We start from the raw sequence: 21897 nt of genomic DNA on the forward strand, positions 1-21897 counted from the left end.
GTGACATCATGTTGTGATTCTTTGATCTCATGTCCCCCTATCACTGTAAAACAGAATTCACCAAGTATTTGATTGTTCACTCACTGATAGGAAATGTGAACTGGGATTAGACTGTCTTGAGATAGTTTAATTTTACCCTACGGATGAGTGCAATTGTACATTGCACTGATTGTTTACAAATCTACTAATGGTTTGAGATCTGCTGGGCAGAGAATCTCTCTGTCCCGCCACCTTCAAAGGAACATCTGGTGGGAACATGGGAGGAGTTATTCTCATTGGCTGATGCCCTAAACTCAACCTGCAAAAAAACCCCACTTAAAAATAACCCTAACCCACACTTTAAAAAAAATCTGATTGATCTTGGAATGATGTTTGCCTACAAACTGCCCAAATTGCCTCTGAACCCTCCCAGCTCTCTAAAACAGAGAAAAATGGCCAAAATAATAGCCAGGAGTGACATTGTGTCATTCCAACCATGTTGAAATTGCTGTGGTCTGCCAGGGAGGCACAGAAAAAGGAAATGGCCTCTTGTGTTTTACATTTACCCATATCTGCATTAGAGACTAAAGGGTTTTGTTTAGCAGTGCAAGAATCAAAACAATCTCAGTACATGCTGGGAGGAGGGAGAGAAAATGGGATTTTATTTTAAACTTGTAATCTTTTCCTTAGAAAACCTGAAAAAGGAGTCCAGTACCTGATTGAGAGGGGCTTTGTGCCAGATACACCTGTTGGAGTGGCCCACTTTCTTCTACAGAGAAAAGGGCTCAGCAGACAGATGATTGGAGAGTTCCTCGGAAATCGACAAAAGCAGTTCAACCGAGATGTATTAGAGTAAGTACCAAGTAAAGCATTGCAAAATCTTAACATGAGTCCTGCGGCTTCAAAAGGAGCTAAAGTTCACTCTCTGTTTTGTGCCTGAGCTAAAAGAAATTGCAGAGAATTAAGCAGAAAAGTGTGATTTCTTTTCATTACCGTACTTTTATAGGTGTGTACCCAAATCGGCAACACTAATCTAGAAGAATGTTTGTCATGGCTTGTCAGCAATATGTTTGTTTGGAATACATGTGACAGGTTTACCCAGATGGAAATTGTCAATTAATTATGAGTCTTTTGTTGTTGCTTGAAGTAAGATAAAATTCATTTTTTTTAAAACAAAGTGGTATAAGGTGGTATGCTAGGCTCTGCTGCCATATAAAAAGAAGATACTACTGTGTCAAACTATAGTAGTTGCTCAGTTCCTCTTAGATGAAGATATTACTCTTTTCTCATTTGAAAAATTAAACAAAAAACAAGTTAAGCAAACAACACATAAGTAGGATAGTGAATGAAAACATTGAATAGTTGTTGCTTCTCTTTAAAAAACAATTTGCTGCTAGTACATTCAGAAGTATACTTGCTTACTATTGTAGTTACTTGTCTAACTATAATTTCTATCCTGATTTCTTGTGTATTGTGAGTTTAACACAGTTTTCAAAATTATCACTTTCTGGTTATTAAAAAGAGTCTGATGGAATTCAGCCAAATGTTTTAAAAAAAGTATACTTGCTTACGGTACAAGTAGAATTTTGGCTGAGCTTTATACAGTTATCTGTGTGATACCTAAAGGGGTTACTTGGGATGCAAAGATTTGTTTTGATTAGGAGTACCCCTTAGTTGGGAAAAGTAGTCACACAAATGTGGTTGAATTCAAAATTCTGACTTGGCCAGTGTGATGTCTGCTTCCAGCTCACACAAAAGTGGTCCAGTTCATGGGTCTTTCCTGAAAAATTACATTGATCTTTAAGAGCCATGTTTTTCTGAAAATAATTCTGTAGATTAGAAGATTATGCTGGAATCTTGCCTAAGTATATCAAAGGAATTTTTGAACAAAAAAATCTACCACATAAAAATACTTTTATATATGATTATATATGAAATGTTGCCGAAATATATGATTTAAAGTTTGACTTTGACCATCTGCTTTTCATTTTCATTTGATTTTTAGATATTATAAATATAACATTGCATTTTCTATTTTCTGTTTTTGAAAGATCATTTAGTGAGGTTTGAGTGCACTTAGAAAAGAATTGGAAGGCAGCCAAAAATGTTATATGCCACTCCAATACTTAGTTAAAACAACCAAGATTAAGAGTTTACAAATTTTCTATATGAGGTACAAATACACACGTTATTTCTGTAACATTGTGGTATAAATGTATATAGTGCAGGGGAACAGGGACGTTTTGTTGACAGAACAAAGTAAACTGGCTTTTTAAAAAAGTTTTATTTATACAACACAATACATGAAAGAACTGGACAATGTTTGTTTTTATTTTTAAAATTACATATTCAATATTAGTCAAGATGACAAATTTCACTACAGAATTGCATCTAAGATAACTAGTTTAGTAGATGAAGCTTTGGAATTCATTTGTTAGATATGTATAATTACTTTAGGAATATGAGTGATAGTTAATTGTCTAAGAACGAGGATTGCTTTAGTGGAAAACTATCATCTAATGATTAGGAGCCCCCGGTGGTGCAGTGGGTTAAACCCTTGTACTGGCAGGACTGAAGACTGACAGGTCGAAGGTTGGAATCTGGGGAGAGCATAGATGAGCTTCCTCTGTCAGCTCCATCTCCCCATGCGGGGACATGAGAGAAGCTTTCCACAAGGACGATAAAACATCAAAACATCCGGGCGTCCTCTGGGAAACGTCCTAGCAGATGGCCAATTCTCTCACACCAGAAGCCACTTGCAGTTTTTCAAGTCGTTCCTGACACACATGCAAAAAAATCTAACTAAGAACATTGATGAGATCTTCTGGATGGAGGACAAAAGCTTTCCCCTCCTTTTCTCAGAAACCCCTAGCTCGTATTAGGTTTGCTGAATCAGTACAGATCCACATATAACACTAGAACAGGAAACTTGTAGGTCCTTCTTCTTCCATCTCATCCCAGCATAGCCACTGTAAATTATTATGCTGGCACCAGCCCTAATTATAAATTGAGATGGAACAGAATTTGAAATCAAGGCTTGTGTCCAGGGAAGCTCAGTTAGAAGAAATAGAAGGTAATTCATTGTATAACCACACAGCAATATATTTAACAAAAAGGCTTTTAATATGGGAGGTATATTCATGCTGTGATGCCTGCATTAGTCCATTCTGCTTTGCAGTGATTGATCTGCAGTTGTTTGCAAACCTAAAAACCAAACCAGATAGAAATATTCATTCTGTGGTCTCCCTTCCTGTCTGCCTTCTACATGGCTGATTGCCACAGATTTCCCAGCCTGCAGAGGCAAGAGGAGGCTGGTCTCGGTCGACTGCCAGAACAGGGACGTAATACATTCCTATTTCCAGTAACAAAGCACATAATGATATTTGTTATGGGGAAGTACAATAACAGCTTAAGCCTCTCTTAGTATAACAAGGAATGTTTATTTCTAACTTCTAAGATATTTTAAATCATAAAACACTTTATAAAACATAAAACACTTGAGGGCCGTCTAGGCCACTTGGGGCCATTTTCTTAGTTGCAAATGCATTTTTGTTTCAAAACATATTTAAAAATGAAAAAGTAACTCATTATTAAGGTGTTCGGAATGCATTACCCTTAACATAACAAGCAGCATGTTGCCTTTTAAAAGCACCTACAAGATTATTAAAGAAAAATACTTCCAGGCTCGGCTTTCCACACTGCTAAGTGAAACATTAAATCAAATTAATGTTTTGTTTTTCTAATAAAAGCTTGGACGCAGGGGAAAAAACAACTTCCTGGGGCTTGTAAAAGTAATGATTATTTTTGCTAACTAACTAGTAGTCTCTCTCACTGATCAATGTTCATCATACCAACAGCTATATGTGAGCCATGACCTGCTTATACCAGTTTATTCAATTGTTGAATAGAGTTATAATTACTTCCTCACCTTCTTTTCTGTTTTTATTACATTTATGATTCATCTAACTAAATGGTATACAAAATACAATAATACGCATTATATTTTAGTGCCGGGGGGGAGGTGGTGCATACAAAGTCATTGTATATTGGGTTGTTGTAGGTTTTTTCGGGCTATATGGCCATGTTCTAGAGGCATTTGCCATATAGCCTGAAAAAACCTACAGCAACCCAATGATTCCGGCCATGAAAGCCTTCGACAATTCATTGTATATTTTTCTTTGTCCTAGCTGTGTCGTAGATGAAATGGACTTCTCAGCTATGGAACTGGATGAAGCACTCAGGAAATTTCAAGCTCATATCCGTGTCCAAGGAGAAGCTCAAAAAGTGGAACGGCTCATTGAAGCTTTTAGGTATGACAGAAAGAGCTGACTAACCTTCTTTGGTTATGTTCTCATATATTGAGTCACAGGGATATAGTCTCTTTGTTTCCATGTTCACAATCAAGTTTTACATAATCTTCAACCCAAATCTTTCAATAAGGAATAAAATGTATATTCTCATTATGTTGAAATGAAAACATGTTCCTTTGCTATATTTTGCAGTGTACTCTGTCGACCTTTAATTAAGCAGTTTAGCTGAGCCGAGCAAAGAGCATTAACTTATTAAAACCTAGATGAATGCACTTTTTCCTTGGTGGGAAAAGGAATTTATCCTTGTTCTCCATCCCTTGTGGGAACGTGGGAAGAAATGTTAAAACATCTAATATTCTCAAAATGAAATCTTCTCACGGTATCATTGGACTAAGTTTTTAGGTAAATGAAAATGAGTGTACATGTACTCCAGCAGAAGGCAGGGGGCAGCCTATTGCCTATAATTTATGAGCATACAATTCTACCATTGTTCAAAGTTGTAGCATATCTCTCTGTATAATTTGAATTCTCTACTGCCATATTTGGAACACATTTACATAGCTTTAAACAGAATGCATTACTGCTACCATCAGCAATGTAAAATATATGAATAATACTATACAACCTGCAAAAGTGTGATATTTTGAAGGCATGTCGAAGAACTTAGACCACATTATTATTATTATTATTATTATTATTATTATTATTATTATTATTTCTAGCCCACCACCATCTCCATGGAGGGACTCATGGCGGCTGACAAAAGCACTCAAAGTGCAAACACAAAATACAGTAGTGCATGACCAATATCACAATAAGAATAACAATAACAAACCACATAAAACCATAAAATCTCACTAGTTAAAAAATCAATAAAGTGCAGCAGCAGCTGTAGATATAAAAAATGCAGTCAGTATCAGTCCATAATGTGCAAGGTGAGATCAACTAGGATTCATGGGAGCTGCAGTCCCAACATCAAAGAGTCATCTGATGGACCTGGGACAGGTCTCAGTATCTCCATGGTTTGTCCTACTGAAAACAGCATTATTTATTATTCATGTTTTCACATATCCAGAAGTATGGGAACATATTCCCTGTGGATACGGAGGTTGCAATGTACTGCCATTTCCCTACGCAGCCCTTCTCAAAATTGTGGCAAATGTCTCATCTTCCATTATGAGAGGGACTGCAGAGGGAAATGGAGTTATGACGGCAAGGATCCCTCTTAAAGGAAAAAAAATCAAAGGTGGCAATTAAAGATATTGCAGGAGAGAAGAGATGTGTTCCAATCCCATCCAGCCACCCTATTTAGTTATGCTTGGCACACATTCACTTTCACGGGATGCATTGCGGGGTTTTACGTTATAATTGCAATGGAGCACAAACAGAAGTCTGCATGCAATGCGATGTGAATTAATCCATCAAGCGAGTATAGCTTCAATCCTATGCGCATTTATAACTGGGAATACATTCTGTTGAGTACAGTGGAGGCTTTGATGGCAAAGTGTGCAATATTTTTGCATGAATTTTAATTTTCTATCAGTAAATAATATATTGCTAGCTCTCTGCTTTCTGGTTAATTGTGTAACATTTAGTGATTAATCTTTCTTTTTTTCCCTACATGGCAGAATACCAATTGCAATATTAGACATCTGTGCTCCTATACAAGATGTAAAGTTCAAAGGGCATTTATTTTAATGAAGTGAGCAAAGCTTAACTACACACACTAACCAATAGTAAAGTGAAGGCAGACAACAAACATAAAAACATTTCATCTGCATTAGAGAAGCAACAATTAGATTTAAAAACTGGGATGAAATAGTTCATATTTTTAGAACACAAAATGTTTGTGTCATGAGTATAATTTCAGCATCCTGAATGATACCGTTTGTTACTATGTCCTAAGTGGTCAACTGATTCATCCTTTAATCTAACTGGCTCTTTTCTTTCACTGTCTTTCCTAGCCAGAGATACTGCATCTGCAATCCAGGCGTTGTGAGGCAATTCAGAAATCCTGATACCATCTTCATTCTAGCTTTTGCAATTATATTACTAAATACAGATATGTATAGTCCAAATGTGAAACCAGAACGCAAAATGAAGCTTGAAGATTTTGTCAAGAATCTCAGAGGTAGGCTTAATTTAAGAAACTAAGTGTTTAGAAGATATGTATATTAGACTTTTTTCTATGCTGAAATATGAGACATGTATTGAGAGCTCTGACATTCTTAAACAGAGAGGACAAAGTTAATCCAGTATTTATAATATGATTTTGGTATGCCTTAGCTGCTGGGGACTGCACTGGAAAGCACAGAACGTGAGATAATATTTTTCTCAGTAATGGGACAGCAATGCCACTTTTCTAAATGGGACTATTTATGAATACCAGTGAGGTATGAAGCCTACAAAATAGTATTTAACATCAGTTCTACAAGTTGCAGAGTTGAACTGGGACTGAATCACTTCGAACACAAATGACTTTCTGAGTTAGCATGCATATGTGCTTCACCTAATAATAAATAATAATATACTTTATTTACATTCCACTCTATCTCCCCAAAGGGACTCAGAGCGGATTACAGGAACATATATAGCAAACATTCAATGCCGTTATACAATTGACAGAGAGAGATAGTAGATAAACAGAGGCAAGGCTTCCCTTTTTTCATCTCTGGCATTTGTCTGTACTCGACTCAGCCATAGGGAGGTGCTGTTGTTTCATTTTTCCATGTTGAGAAGCCTGTCCTCCATGACCACTTTTCCTGGTTGGATTTTTATCGGCATGTTTTTCAGGGCACCTTTTACCTCCCGACCAAAGTGGTACCTATTTATCTACTTACATTGTTGTTTTCAAACTGCTAGGTCAGCAGAAGCTGGGCTGATGGCAGGAGCTCACCCCTTCCGGTTGGCAGGATCTTCTATAGATGGCTGTTTAACCCTCTGTACTTGCCCTGTTTTATCTGACATCCAAAACAGTTTATGCTGCAGTTCAAAAAAAAAATCTTTTTCTTAACTGTCATCAGGTCAACTTTGATTTATGACTACTCCATGAATAAGTAATTTCCAAGTCACCCTGTCATAAGGTTTTAATGGTAAATGACTTTACCATGCTTCCTTCTGCATCATACTAATAGGCGTTAGCTATGGTGCCACTTTTGTTGTCTCTGAGAGATCTTCTATCAATGCCCCCCCCCCCAAAAAAAAACCCCACACAAACCTCGCAGTCCCACCACTACAGAAAAGTATTGCCATGATCAGCTACCTTCCTTAAGAACAGCTAATTTCACTTCAGTATTTCATCTTTAGTTGTAATTTTTGTGCATTTGATGTGATTGAAAATGGCATAAGAAAGATGGTACATTCTCAACTTCACTTCTTATCCCACCTTTGTTTAGCACTAGACTATTTCATTTTTATTCATAAACTTAGTGTCGACATACACAGCTATACAAATAAATAGGCTGATAGCTATCTTCATTTCAATCTTAGTCCGAACTCACAATTTTCACTCTTCAACTGGTAACCTCTTCAACTGGTGTGGTGTAATGGTTTGGACTCTTGAAATCAGGGTTTGATTCTCCACTTGGCAGTGGAGGTCCACTGGTGAACCTACATGAGATACACATTTTCAGACACATAAACCCCTGTGATAGGGTCACCTTAGGGTTGCCATGAGTTGTAAATGACTTAACAGGCATAGAACAACAGCCTCTTACCTTTGCACTGTTTAAAACCAGGGTGCAGGGCCAGGTAATCTTTGCTGTGTGGAGGTACCCTGTCTGGAGCAGCTAGAGCAGAGCCTAGTAGAGTGGGTTAATTGCTGTTGTTACCTTCAGTCATCAGAACAGCATTAGCCATTTTTCCAGGCAGGATCCTCTTCCCAATTGATATGTTTCTGCAACTGGCTTTTGCACTAAAGGAAACAGTGGAATCCAAAGATTATGGTTGTTTTATTACTAGAAAAGTCTTACATTTATCAATCTGCTAGTACTCTTAAATTCTTCTTTGCAAACTGTTTAGAGTGAAATTTCAGAAATTTCTGGGATAGGAACTCTCAGTTTGCTAGAGAAGTGAAGAGCATCTCTCTCTGGAACAATTCCAGCTCTCTAGCCAAAGGTTCCTTCAACTGGCACTGAACCAAAAATGATTTTTTAATACCTCAAAAGAGGGCAGAGACACCAGATTTCGAGAAGGAGGAGCTCCAGCCATGGTTTTGGATGGGGAACTAAATGATGTCAGAGATTGTGACTGAACCTCCTAACATCCTTTGTAATCAAAAACATCTTGTTTGGAGTGGGGAAGGCAGAGGATTTGTCTTTCCTTAGTAAAAAAAAAAAAAATCCTCAGTCCTGCCATCAAGATTTTTCTGAGATCTTCATTCTTACCAAGTCGCCAAAAGTCTGAAACAACTTGAAGGCTCACAACAAAAAACTCTGATACAACTATGCACAAACTCATTGCTGAGGCAGGGCGATTCATTCATTCATTTAGTGTTTTTCCCTTGTTCACAAGGTGCCTGTTTTCTTGTAGTTAGATACAAGTGAATTGTACCCTGCTTATTTTGCATAGGATTCTGTAATATCTAGCTATGAATCTTATATTGATGACATTTTGGCTGAACTCTTTTATTGCTCTGCAGTTCTTACATTGCTCTTTTTTCAAAATTCCGAATCATGCTGTTTTTTATTCTATCTGGTATAAAGTGTTTCTGAATGCTTTTCTCGTAGTTGTGATGTAGTATTGTAAGACACCCCAGGAATCTGTTTCAAGGGCACAGCATACATTTTTATAATAAACAAAACAAGCTTCTGCATGTGCCACAATAGTAGCACCAAATATAGCAATAGGTTTCCAGAACGCTTATGTGTATTTAAAGTTCAATTGGCACACAAATGTTATTACCAGCAGAGCTATTACAGCTGCGTTGCATGATGGAACCTTACACAGTGAATTATGTTAAGTGCTCAGAATGTTGTTGTAAATTGGCTGGTAGTGGCAGAAAAAAATAATAGTAAATGGCACGTTCTAGTAGTTTACTACTGTTGTGGTGTAGCATGACTTTTAAAATTGTACGATTTAGACATAAAGAAACATTTTGACTCTAGACCGGCATGGCACAAAGCACTGCAAGGGAGGAGTTGTCTTTGATTGACGTTATGAAAAAAGAAGCCAAAGTCAGGCACAAGGCGCCATTATGCTGAGTGTTGTGGGGTGGGACAAGAGGGTTTTTAGGATCTATTTGTCTCCCTTCTCATTCTGCAGAGCAGAGTGAGTGTTGCTGGTAGGTATGGGGCCAGATGGGAATTTTCTAATCTCCCTCTTTTTTTGGCTACCCCAGGAAGACATGACTATTGGTTCTGGGTTGATCATTAGCAGGTAGCAGGGGCAGATAAGAGGAACACCTAATAATAATAATAATAATAATAATAATAATAATAATAATAATATAATAATAACCACCACCACCACCTTTATTTTTATACCCCGCCACCATCTCCCCAAGCGGACTCGGGATGGCTTGCAAAGAGACAAGCACACAAAATTACAGATAAAAACAGAACACATTAAAATCAATCAAATAAAAACATAACACAGTCACAGCACATCATCGTAAAACAATTTTATGGCTGAGATAAAAAGTCGAAGCTGGGTTCGGGCTCAAGTAAGTGCAATGATTCCTAAATAGAGCCGATAAAAGGTGCAAAATTCAAATGAACAAGGCTAGAGGATATACCCTTAACCATGTGTCGAGGTTACTAAAGTGCAGGAGCTTAAAATAGGATCAAGATAGTTCTTGGTGAAACTGCCTAATCAAAGGCATGATGGAACATCCAAGTTTTTAATTCCCTGTGGAAGGTGGACAAGGTGGGAGCCTGTCTGATCTCCCTAGGGAGGGAGTTCCAAAGCCAAGGGGCCATCACCGAGAAGGCCCTCTCCCTCATCCCCATCAACTGTTCTTGAGACAGCTGCGGAAGCAAGAGAAGAGCCTCCCCGGATGATCTCAGGGTGCATGCTGACTCGTAGGGGAAGATGCAATTGCAAAGATAGGCACCTTCACTATCTTTTTGATAAAGGACAAGGATCGAGGACTGCTTTTTTAGGTTCTGTGATTTTATGAAGGAGTTACGGGTTTGTTTGCACTTTTATGTCCTGTAATGTATCTGCTTTCCAGTAAATGACCAGCCAGGTTTCCAAACAGGCTGAGCCTACTTCGGTAGTGGGAGGAGGGGTGTGTGATTATGTAAAAATATTATAGGTGACTGTAGCTCTGATGAAGTTCATAGGACTCTAAGCTCCCTTTCCCAGGACATGAGTGTGAGCTGTATTTATCTTCCATAAACATCTAATTACAGTCAGGGTATCTCTGGTTAAAGTCAGTTTGCCACTAACCAACAGCAACAATGAGAAAAGACTATTGCCTTCAATACCCTATTTGTGATCTTCAAGTTCTTATACTTTCTATTTGCTCTCTATCTTAAGTTTTGGTGGGTATTATTTATTTGTGGTCCTACCCATTCTCCACGAGAAACTGAAAACACAAAACAATGTTAATTTATGGAATACTTTTTTTCTAGAAAGATTAATAAAACATTAATGATGAAATTGCTATCGCTCTTTTATAATTCTATTGTTTTTATTAATGATTTTTAAGCATATACAGGAGTTAGTGTCAAAAAGGAACTGTCAACTGATATATGCTTTTAACAGTTTATGTATTTATATGTTTTTGTTGATGTTTAATTTGTTGTATATTATATATTTTGTATTGCAATGTGGCACTGAACTGACAAATCTATAAGCCGCTCCAAGTCCCAATATAGAAGAGTAATATAGCCAATATCGGAAATAAATAAAAAAAACGGCTGGAGAATCAAAGTCATATTTATGTATTTCCTCCAAGAATGTAGGCTGGTTTTCGGTTATGCATATTTATCCTCAAAACATGATGTCAAGTTCTTTGCTTGATTCAACCTCCCACTTTTCTCACATCTTACTTTTTAACATTCCTCAACTTCTGCACATGTGAAAGAAACTGGTCAGTGTTTAGGAGTATTTATAATCAAGAAACTAAGAGATATGAGAGGCTAGAGAATCTTATCTCAATCAGACAAACTTCAGTTTTTAGAAGACTGAACATGGTTGTCATAAGGAAAGCTCAAAAGAAGGGGAAAAAACTATAGCTCAGATAAAAATAATGAGACAAAGTTTCATTTAGCAAAATTAATATTAGTGACTCTCTCCCCAACTTTTTCCCCTCATCTTTTCCACCCCCCACCCCAAGAGCATAATTCAGATTTACATTACTTACTTCAATGGTTTCTACTATTTTCAGGTTTGATCTTTGGGCTTTCTTTTCATAAACTGACAAAAATTAAGAGATGTTTGATTTCCAGTGTTTCAGTGACTTGTACAGTCTTTGTATCAAAAACGATTTAGTTATAAATACGTCGTTATTATTTGAATAAACTATACTTCTAACTATACTGAATATTAAATCTTTACATGCAAATAAGCCAGGTTACACTCAATGCATTTTAATTTTCTAATATAATAATATATATTAGAAAATAATAATATATTAGAAAATAATATATTGGAAAAGAAGGATGCTTCTTTAAAAGAGCATTTCTTCCTATTTTAATTCCCTCCTTTTGCTTCCAAAATAATCTGAGAAAAATTGCTTATTCTCTTATGGCATCAAAAATATCTGGAAATGTGTATCTGTCGATTACTTCTTTCATTGTTAAGTAGCAGATTGATTGGAAATATTTTATCATGACATACGGTGATGTAGGATCTAATTGGCCTGCCATTGGAGTTAATAAATAATACCTGCATTAGAGATGATTTGGCCTAACTGCACGTGTTAGTGTCCTTGATGAGAAGGACACTATTGAATTGTTAGAGTTGTACTGTCTGAGTCGATAACAATCAATTTTGGGTTTTGCAGGTGTGGATGACGGCGAAGATATCCCACGAGAGATGCTTATTGGGATTTATGAGAGAATCCGAAAGCGGGAACTCAAGACAAATGAGGATCATGTGTCACAAGTCCAAAAGGTTGAAAAACTCATAGTGGGAAAGAAACCAGTAAGTTGGATGACACTTCATCCAATTTTACGTTATATATTGTAGATCCATCAGGATAGGGATTTGTCGACATAACTAGATTTTTCAGGACCTGAAACAACATGCCTTATTTTTGTGAAGGCTGCAAAATTTTCAATGCTCCTTGTGTTTGGCACTTAAAATATAACCCATGTAAATATGATCTGGAAATCTCAGGAAACAACTCTAGTTTCTGTATCAATCCTAGAAAATCTTTCTGGATCCTCAGTTTTCATAATTAACCAAATCACATTCCTACCATAAAATTGAATTCAAGAGAAGACTGAGAGGAGATATGATAGCCATGTATAAATACGTGAGAGGAAGCCACAGGCAGGAGGGAGCAAGCTTGTTTTCTGCTTCCCTGGAGACTAGGACACGAAAGAATGGCTTCAAACTACAAGAAAAGAGATTCCATCTGAACATGAGGAAGAACTTCCTGACTGTGAGAGCCGTTCAGCAGTGGAACTCTCTGCCCCGGAGTGTGGTGGGGGCTCCTTCTTTGGAAGCTTTTAAACAGAGGCTGGATGGCCATCTGTCGGGGGTGATTTGCTTCTTGGCAGGGGGTTGGACTGGATGGCCCATGAGGTCTCTTCCAACTCTTTGATTCTATGATTCTATGAACACCTTATTTTAATAAAAGCATTAGTTTTCATAACAACCCAGTGTTTTACAATTATATTACTGTTGAGTTTTTCTTAAACTCCATTTCCACAATAGCAGAAGTGCAGATTTGAGAATTATTTGAGACATATAGCTGCCCAGCAATACAGCTTGGGTTTTGCTGGTAAGTTTTACCATCCCATTGTTAATTTTCTTTGTAGCCCTTTCTGCTGATACAGTAACACTAACAGGATATTTGTTCCAAGTGAGGAAATGAACAGATTGAGATTGTTGGGCAGAAAGCTGCCCTGTTTTAATATTACCAGGTTTCAGACAGCAAGTGGAAAGTGATGAAGTTCCTGTTTGTGTAGAGTAGGGGTGGGCAAAGTGTGTACCCTCAAGAGTAAAAAGAAAAGAAAAATAAGTTATTTTGCTCCCAGATGCTTCTGTGAGTATTGAGGGCATTTGTACTATGTTTGGAAGCCACTTAGCTTTAAATTTTTAAATGTAAGGGATTAAATTTCATAACAATAAAAAATATCCCAGAATGTCCTCTGGGGGCACGGTGGACACAATTACCATGTTCTGACCATTCTTTGAAACAATACGTGAACAACAAGTAACATCTTCTCACTTTCTGTTGTTTTTCTAAATACCTCTTCACATCCAAAAATGGCCAAAGAAGTTCCAAAAACATAGTGAAGATATCCCATGCCCCTAGAGGGCATTTGGGGGCAACAAAATTGACACACACACACACCAAGCAATGTAGCCATCCAAGGTCTCCAGGGGGACTAATGCAGCCCCCTAGCCTTCCATAGTTATTTATTTATTTACATTTTTATTTACAGTATTAGTATACCACTTTTCTCACCCCTAGGGGGGCTCAAAGCAGTTAGTTGCCCACCTTTGGTGTAGAAGCCATTAGCGTAAACAAAGATTCTGGAAATATGAAACTTCTTGATCAAGTAGGTATTCTCCATGACTTATGGCGATCCTGAGGTGACCCTCCACAGAATTTTCTGTGGCTGAGAGCATGTGATGTGCCCAAGATCACCAATAGGGTCCCATGGCTGAACAGAAATCAAATCCTGGTCTTCAGAGTCATGGTCCAACACGCAATCCACTACACCACTACATGTGACTCTGCATAATAAAAGATTAGGTTAATATTTCTCACAATCCATCTGTAATTACACAAATGAGAGTTTGAAAAGAATTATTATTATTTATAGGATGGTTTGCTTGCATTTTAATCATGGTAAGGCTGTGAACTATTCACTTCATGTGATAAGCTTATGTGATTGTCTGAAGTTTAATTAACATGTGTCTTTTTATTATAGATTGGATCTCTCCATCATGGACTTGGTTGTGTAAGTATTTTCTTTCACATTCAGAATATACTTAAGGTCTGACTCTTTCTAGTCCTTAACATTTTAAACTGTTTTTATGTCCCAATTTGATTGTGCTTTTTGAAAGTAAATATTTTATTTACAGATATATTCACCCACTTAATAAACTCCTACCATTATACAAAGGAAATCAGATAGTGGAGTTCTTGTGGAGTTCAATTTCCCACAGAGATAGCACAAGAGCAACATTAAATGCAAGGGTGATTTATGTGGAAAGCATAAGTGAAGCTACTGGCTATACTTGGAAACCTTGCTGATAGCAGTGTTCCTGAGCTGCTCTTAAGATAAAAACCATCTCAAGGTTTTAAAAAAATCTTCTCATAGGCATTTTTAAAATCTGTATGGTCTTTGAAGGGAAAAGGAAAGCCATCTATACAAGCAGCCCCTAAGTTACAAACAGCCGACTTGCAAATGATTCATACTTAAGAACGGCGGTAAAACAACAGGAAATGAGAGAACTCTACCTCTAGAAAGGGAATTCACTCCTGAAAGGGTTGTAGTGGGGAAAAGGTATATCCACCGAAGCTTTAACAGCAGTCATTGTTTCCACAATTTTTCAAAACCCAATTATCAGTGAGGTGAAATCTTCTGAACAGGGGCACAGGCAGCAAAACAAACACCACAGGGGTGTTAACACCCTATGCTATTCAAAGCTAAACAATATTTATTTTTGTCTGGAGTTACAATTAAAAAATATACCGGTTCTGACTTAAGTACCAATTTAACTTAAGAACAAAGCTAAAAGAACCTATCTTGTTTGTAACTTGGGGACTGCCTGCTTATGCTTTCTCATTTACTTCATTTCCCATTAGCCACATTTATATTGTCATATTGTCCTACCAATTAGTAATGGCAATAATGAAATTTTCACAGTGAGTCCTGTGCAGGGTAGGATATAAAACAAAACAAAAACATCCTGTTTTTCTTACAGGAGCCTATTAGCAGCCAGTGAGTCTTACAGGTTCGTGGAGATGAAGTTCTGGGTTTGGTTTTCTACAGAATTATTTGAGGCGCGAGTTCAGACATAAGAGGGGAGCCATCCATTTTCCTTGAGCTTGTAGTGTCTCTTCTTGTCTTCTTCATATGCCCATTTTCTCTCCGTATTTCTTTCACCTTTTAATGTGCCTTTATATTTGGGGGTTTTGGTATTATTATTTTCAGTTTAAGCTATTAAAATGCATTTGGCTTTCTCACAATTGCTTTCAATATGGAAATGTAACATAAGATTATATGTTACATGACTGTGGAATTGAAATGTATATACTTAGGAATCATATCTTCTATTGTTCTTATCAGAGCATAAAGTAACATACAATTAAAACAAAAACAAATGCAGAATATATGAAAAATATATAAAAGTATCATTGAAAATTAATTAAACTGTTGACAATACAAAAAATGCATCAAGATATTTCAATTTAAAATACAACACAGTACTCTTTTGAAACCATTAATAAAAAGTGTTCCCAAAAGCATGTTAGAATAGAAAACTGTTTTCTTGCCAATGGAAGACAGAAAGAAGGCGGGCATTGTAATCCCTTTATCAACAGTTCCATAGCCTAAGAGCAGTCTTCAAAAAGGCCCTTTCTTATATCCCTGCCAAACCTGGTGACTATAGCAGAACCACGACACAGCTTTTCCCAAAGATCTCTGTCCAAGGAGATTTCTATATCTGGTTGCCTGGATCTAAGCTGTCTACTTACACATTTTTTGTTCAATATGAGAGGAGGAAGAGGGTGCGCTGGCGATAATCTCATAGCCTTGATGTCAGCTTTCAGAGTGAGCATCCAGGCCACTAGTTTTTATTAGTTATCAATGTTAAAATGTTCTCATGCAAACCTCATTGCGTTATTGGATTAAACAGAACATTAAAATTCTAGTTTCATGGTTCCTTGCTCACTAATATAGTTCAGCTACCTCAAGCATTTAGTAATGAGGTTGCCTTTAGAAACAATTAACTGCCTACTAGCTAAAATTCAAATTAAACACGAAAGGAAATTTCCTCTTTTTCCTTACCTAAGGTTATGTATAAAAATGTAAGTCTTTTCCTTTGAGGGTTTTGTATGGGTGAAAATACCAGGCATAGCAAGCTGTAATTCTGAACTAATTTTTGCTGCAGTTGCAAAAATAGATTTATGGCTTTGATCTTTGTTATAACTAGGTCTGAAATTGTTCATTTCAGGAGGGAGGTAGTTTTCCACCAACCTCACCTCCCACACTGCCTATTCTGGTCAATAACTGGCAGAGGGAAGGAGAAGTGGAACAGCCCTGTTCCACGAACTCTTTGAGTATTAATAGAAACAGAACTGGGCCAAGCATCATATGTAAAGCTTGGAAATCCATTCCACAATGTTCTTCTTTTGTTGTCAAATAAGAAATAGCAGGTTACTACAGACAGTCTCCGAGTTACAAACAGTCCGGTTACAAATGACTCATAGTTATAAGAGGGTCAGAGAACAGGAAGTGAGAGAAATCTACTCAGAGGAAGGGAGAGTCACTCCAGAAAGAGCTATAAGGAAAAGATGTCTTCACAAAAGCGTTGTCACCAATCCTTGTTTCCACAGAGACAGAAAGTGAGGTGAAATCTTCTGAACAGGGGCACAAACAGCAAAATTAACTCCATAGGAGAGTTAACCATACCCTATGCTATCCAAAGATAGATAGATAGATAGATAGATAGATAGATAGATAGATAGATAGATAGACAGACAGATAGAAAAACAAGGAATCAGATAGATAGACAGACAGACAGACAGACAGATAGACATAGCTGGAGTCACACTTTAAAAAATCTACCTGTTTTGACTTACATACACATTCAACTTAAGAACAAACCTACAGAACTTATCTTGTTTGTAGCTTGGGGACTGCCTGTATAGTTGTCTCGGGTATTGAACAGAATAGGAAAGTTGATCAACAAAGTCTAAAATCCCTCCAAAAACTTTCCTTATTGTAACCCCTTTATACCACATATACCAACACAGTGGCTGATTGGGAGATTTTTAGCTGTATTTGTGGCCTATCAAATGAAGCTGATCAACTTAATAATTGTTTAATAAGAAGTGAAATTGTTTTTGCATTTGGTGTGCACTGAGGATAAAGAAAACAAGAAAATATTATGATAGAAATGTAATTGTATTGAAAACTATTAAAGTTCCACTTTTTGTTTGGTCATGCAATTGTGTGCAGTCCATGGTCCCTTCCTTTTAGTGTAAAGCATATAGGAAAATTCATATTGACCCTCAAGTACAGGGCCATAATCCTTGCAAAGTATCTGTCATAGACCAACAAAAGGAGGGTCTGGTAGTACAGGAGAAACAGCTTGTAAGAATAGGGGAGACCATACTCAAACTTGGGCAAAACATTTCAAAAAGTAATATAAAAGGTTGATATCAATAAATAAACCTCACAAAAAAGAAGGTAAAATCCCAACCAGTGCTCAGAAAGATTGATGAAAAGATTCCTTCGCTAAAGGGATTTCTTTTATTTACAACATTCTAATTTTGTTTCTTCTCTGTTGTGGTGAAACTATATAATATACATTTTATTATCTAAGATCAGCATTTTCCTTTATCTTCGTCCCACAGGTTCTCTCCCTCCCCCACCGAAGACTTGTTTGCTACTGCAGGCTTTTTGAAGTTCCAGATCCAAATAAACCCCAGAAGCTTGGATTACATCAGCGAGAAATATTTTTATTTAACGATCTCCTTGTGGTATGTGTCCAACAGGCATATTTTTATAGCATATTATAGTACTGGAGAGAGTCTGTTGGGCAAAAGGCCTTAAATGCAGATAAATCAATGCAGCTAGAGGCACTGTGTTTGCAGAAGTCAGTTTCTGTGTTTATGCCTAAGTGGGTGGGACCCTGCATGCCTAGCTATAGCTGCATATATATCATCTCCAGTTCCTGACTCTCATCCACCAAGCCAGGCCTGGAGGCATAGACGCCTTTTTGTTCTGAAAGATGAAATCCTGGCTGTTGGCTCTTTTATGGGCTGGATTCCCAATAAAGCCTGTGAAAAATAACCATATTAGTGCTGGCTGAAAAATAAACACATAAATCTTTCAATAAAGTGAGCAAAGGCTTTATGAAATGTCCAGAAAGGAATGTAAGGAAACCTTAGGTCACAGTCTTTCATTTAGTAGAAAGAGATTTGCTAACAGATCAAGCAGTGAAGGAACTTCAATTAACAAATTTGAGATGGGCAGCAATTGCCTGGTGACATTTCTCACTCTTTTTGTGTCAGGAGCGACTTGAGAAACTGCAAGTCATTACTGGTGTGAGAGAATTGACCATCTGTAAGGGATGCCTCTATGTTTTACCATCCTGTGGGAAGCTTCTTTCATGTCCCCACATGAGAAGCTGGAGCTGACAGATGGGAGCTCACCCCACTTCCCGGATTTGAACAGCCAACTTTTTGGTCAGCAGTTTTGCCAGCACAAGAGTTTAACCCATTGTGCCACCGGGGGCTTTCTAACTGAAAGTGCCCCATAAGAAATAATGATGTGCATTTCAAGTGTTAGAGAAGACATGGTGACTGGTCCTATTTTAGAAAAAACTAGCCGTCCCCTGCCACGCGTTGCTGTGGCCCAGACTGGTGATCTGGAAAATAAAGTAATGGAAAGTGTTGGTTTCTAATATCTGTAATTTCTTTATGTTTGAGGGTAAACAATATTTCTTGCTGTTTCTTGTCATGTGGAGATTGTCTGGTTTGCCTACTCTGGAATATGCAACATATAATTGTCCTTCTTTCGGAGTCCCTTTCAAATCTATGATACTATATCTGTGTGTGTGTGAATCACTCTATGGCTGGATGGCTCTTTGTCAGGAGGGCTTTAATTACGTTTTCTTGCCCTGGTGAAGGGAGTTGGACTGGATGGCCTTAAGTATTTTTTGTTGGTCATGGGGCTTCTGTGTGAAAAGTTTGCCCCAATTCTCTCGTTTGTGGGGTTCAGAGTGCTCTTTGATTGTAGGTGAACTATAAATCCCAGCAACTACAACTCCTGAATGACAAAATCATAATTTTTGAGTGATGGTCACTCCTTGTGTTGTGAGATGTTTTGTTGCCAAATTTGGTGTGATTTCGTTCATTGGTTCTTTTGTTTTTAAGGTACTCATTACGCACAGAGCATTTTTATATAAATAGACATATTATTTATGCCTATGTCTTACTATGCATTTATGGTATTGTAGACAGAATACATTATTAAGATGGTTTTTGGTGTGATGTTGAAAATGTTTTTATATGAAAGCTGAAATCCCAGTTAAAGCAAATAATAAATCCTAGTTATAGCTAATACTTCGATTTTTTTTAACCTGCTGATATTTTTAGGTCACCAAGATCTTCCAAAAGAAGAAGAACTCGGTCACATATAGTTTTCGACAGTCATTTTCCCTCTATGGAATGCAGGTCCTTCTCTTTGAGAACCAGTGTAAGTTTATTTTTAGCTTTTCATAGAAGTCAGGAATAAATGAGCACAGATCATTTCTTTAGCCTTACTTCAGGAAGCAGGAGATTAATGCTTGATTCTACTCTATTATTTGGCTGCCGATGATGATGTTTTCCCCCCTTAACAACACTTCAATTTGGCCTCAAAGCTGTGATCTAGCTCATGATCAAACTGTGATTGGTACCAATGTAAAATGTGATGAATGGCATATCTTTACCTCTGATGCATGCAGAATCAAGACTCTGCTTGACTGCTCTTGCTTTAAAAATGAATATTTGAAATTAGAATTTGTAAGATAAGTGACCACAAAGTTGAAAAGAACATTCTAAAAATATGTGTAAAATGTGGTTGAAAACGACATCTCAGCAAAATGAACTTTATGAAAGTATTATGCGTAGTGACACAGGCAGGTGATTGGGGGCGGGGGGGGGGAGGGAGTTTAGTTCAACACAACCTCTGTTGCGTCTTTCTTCCTGGTTTCCTGCCTTCTCAGCAGTTTTCTTAAAAGTAATGCAGAGCCATTATTAGGAAAGCAACGAGGCACAACCATCCCTTCCCAGCATATCTGCATGTTGCAGCTGTCACATTCAACATTTTTCCAAGCAATGGAATTTATCACATACCTTCTGAGGATTGTGTCAATTAGAGCAAAGGCATTCGTTTTAGAAGTTGGCAAGGTGATGGAAAAGATTGGCAATGAAGAATGCAAGATAAAACATATTTTGGGCATCAGTTAATTTCAGGAAAGGAAATAAAGTATTTATCTCCAGTGCATTCGTGGGCCATGGGGAAATTGCAAAATAGATAGTTTCACTTCTTTAAAAGAGCGAGCCATATTAAAAACTTGAAAGTTGGCAGTTTCTTTTCACTGGAGACTTAGTAACAATGAAAATGTGTTCACTAACTGCCTTTCCCTGCTGAATCCAAGCCCTTTAAACGTCTTTTGGATTTCTTTTTCTTGTCCCTTCCTGAGAATTGAACTAAATAAACACTCAGAAACTCATCTGTAGATTTCATATTTTTATATACTATATGCATTGATTCTTTTGTGGCTTTTTGTCTTGCTGATAGACAATTAGTCTCAGAAGACTTTCAATACTTCCTAGAACAGATGACAAATTGTGTTACTTTCCCCCACAGTCTGCTGAAGATATAGGAATAGTGGCAGGAGTATTAGGTTTGTTAAACTTACAAGAAGATATTTCTTGAGAAATTGAAATGATCAGTATAGACTGCAGTTAGCTTAACTGATTGGTTTAAAAATACATATATAAATAACCACAGTAAGATCAAACATTCTGCATTCAGTGACTTATTTTAAGGGATTAATGTCTAAAGCCTTCCTGCTGTCTGAATATTGGTATCCTTCTCAAGTAGCATCCTATATAGCACAGGTTTCAAATGCAATGCTTGCAGGCCAACTCTGACCCAACACGTCATTTTATGTGACCCGCAAGTCTTTCAATGCCAGGGTAACATAGTTACATTGATACAGTCTTTCGAAGACAAAAACGGCCTTTTGAAGTCAACCATAAGACTGATGTGGTCCTTGGTGAAAATGAGTTTGACACTCCTGCTGTATGGTGCGAAGGAGTGTTGCTGGGAAGAAAAACTAGTCCAAACATAATGGCACTGTGTTCAGGCAGGCCCACCTGAATTGTCATATTATTTGATTATTCTTGAGTTTATCAGCCTCTCTGTTTAAATTGCAGTAGATTCTACCCTCATACTATGACCCTGCCATTTTTTGTATGTGTCAGGAGCGACTTGAGAAACTGCAAATCGCTTCTGGTGTGAGAGAATTGTCCATCTGTAAGGACGTTGTCCAGGGAATGCAGAGATGTTTGATGTTTTACCATCCTTGTGGGAGGCTTCTCTCATGTCCCCATATGGGGGGCTGGAGCTGACAGAAGAAGCTCAACCCACTCTCCCCAGATTCGAACCGCTGACCTCTTGATCAGCAGTCCTGCCAGCTCAATCCATTGCACCACCTCGGGCCTGGAATCAGTGCCCCAAATAACCCCAGGAACAAG

General features: G+C 37.5%; 1 protein-coding gene across 17 annotated transcripts in view; it reads left to right on the forward strand.

Annotated features, from left to right (window-relative positions):
• Window positions 1-21897, forward strand: part of IQSEC1 (IQ motif and Sec7 domain ArfGEF 1) — a 403878-nt gene that overhangs the window by 359998 nt on the left and 21983 nt on the right. For all 17 annotated transcript variants that reach the window (XM_060765981.2, XM_060765975.2, XM_060765979.2 and 14 more), the window contains 7 exons: window positions 670-831; window positions 4167-4289; window positions 6254-6420; window positions 12241-12380; window positions 14345-14374; window positions 18001-18126; window positions 19747-19846. In XM_060765981.2, the coding sequence (XP_060621964.2) occupies window positions 670-831; window positions 4167-4289; window positions 6254-6420; window positions 12241-12380; window positions 14345-14374; window positions 18001-18126; window positions 19747-19846 (848 nt within the window). The remainder of the gene's footprint in view (window positions 1-669; window positions 832-4166; window positions 4290-6253; window positions 6421-12240; window positions 12381-14344; window positions 14375-18000; window positions 18127-19746; window positions 19847-21897) is intronic.

This window comes from Anolis sagrei, chromosome 2 (genome assembly GCF_037176765.1).
Source record: "Anolis sagrei isolate rAnoSag1 chromosome 2, rAnoSag1.mat, whole genome shotgun sequence".
Lineage (NCBI taxonomy): Eukaryota > Metazoa > Chordata > Lepidosauria > Squamata > Dactyloidae > Anolis > Anolis sagrei.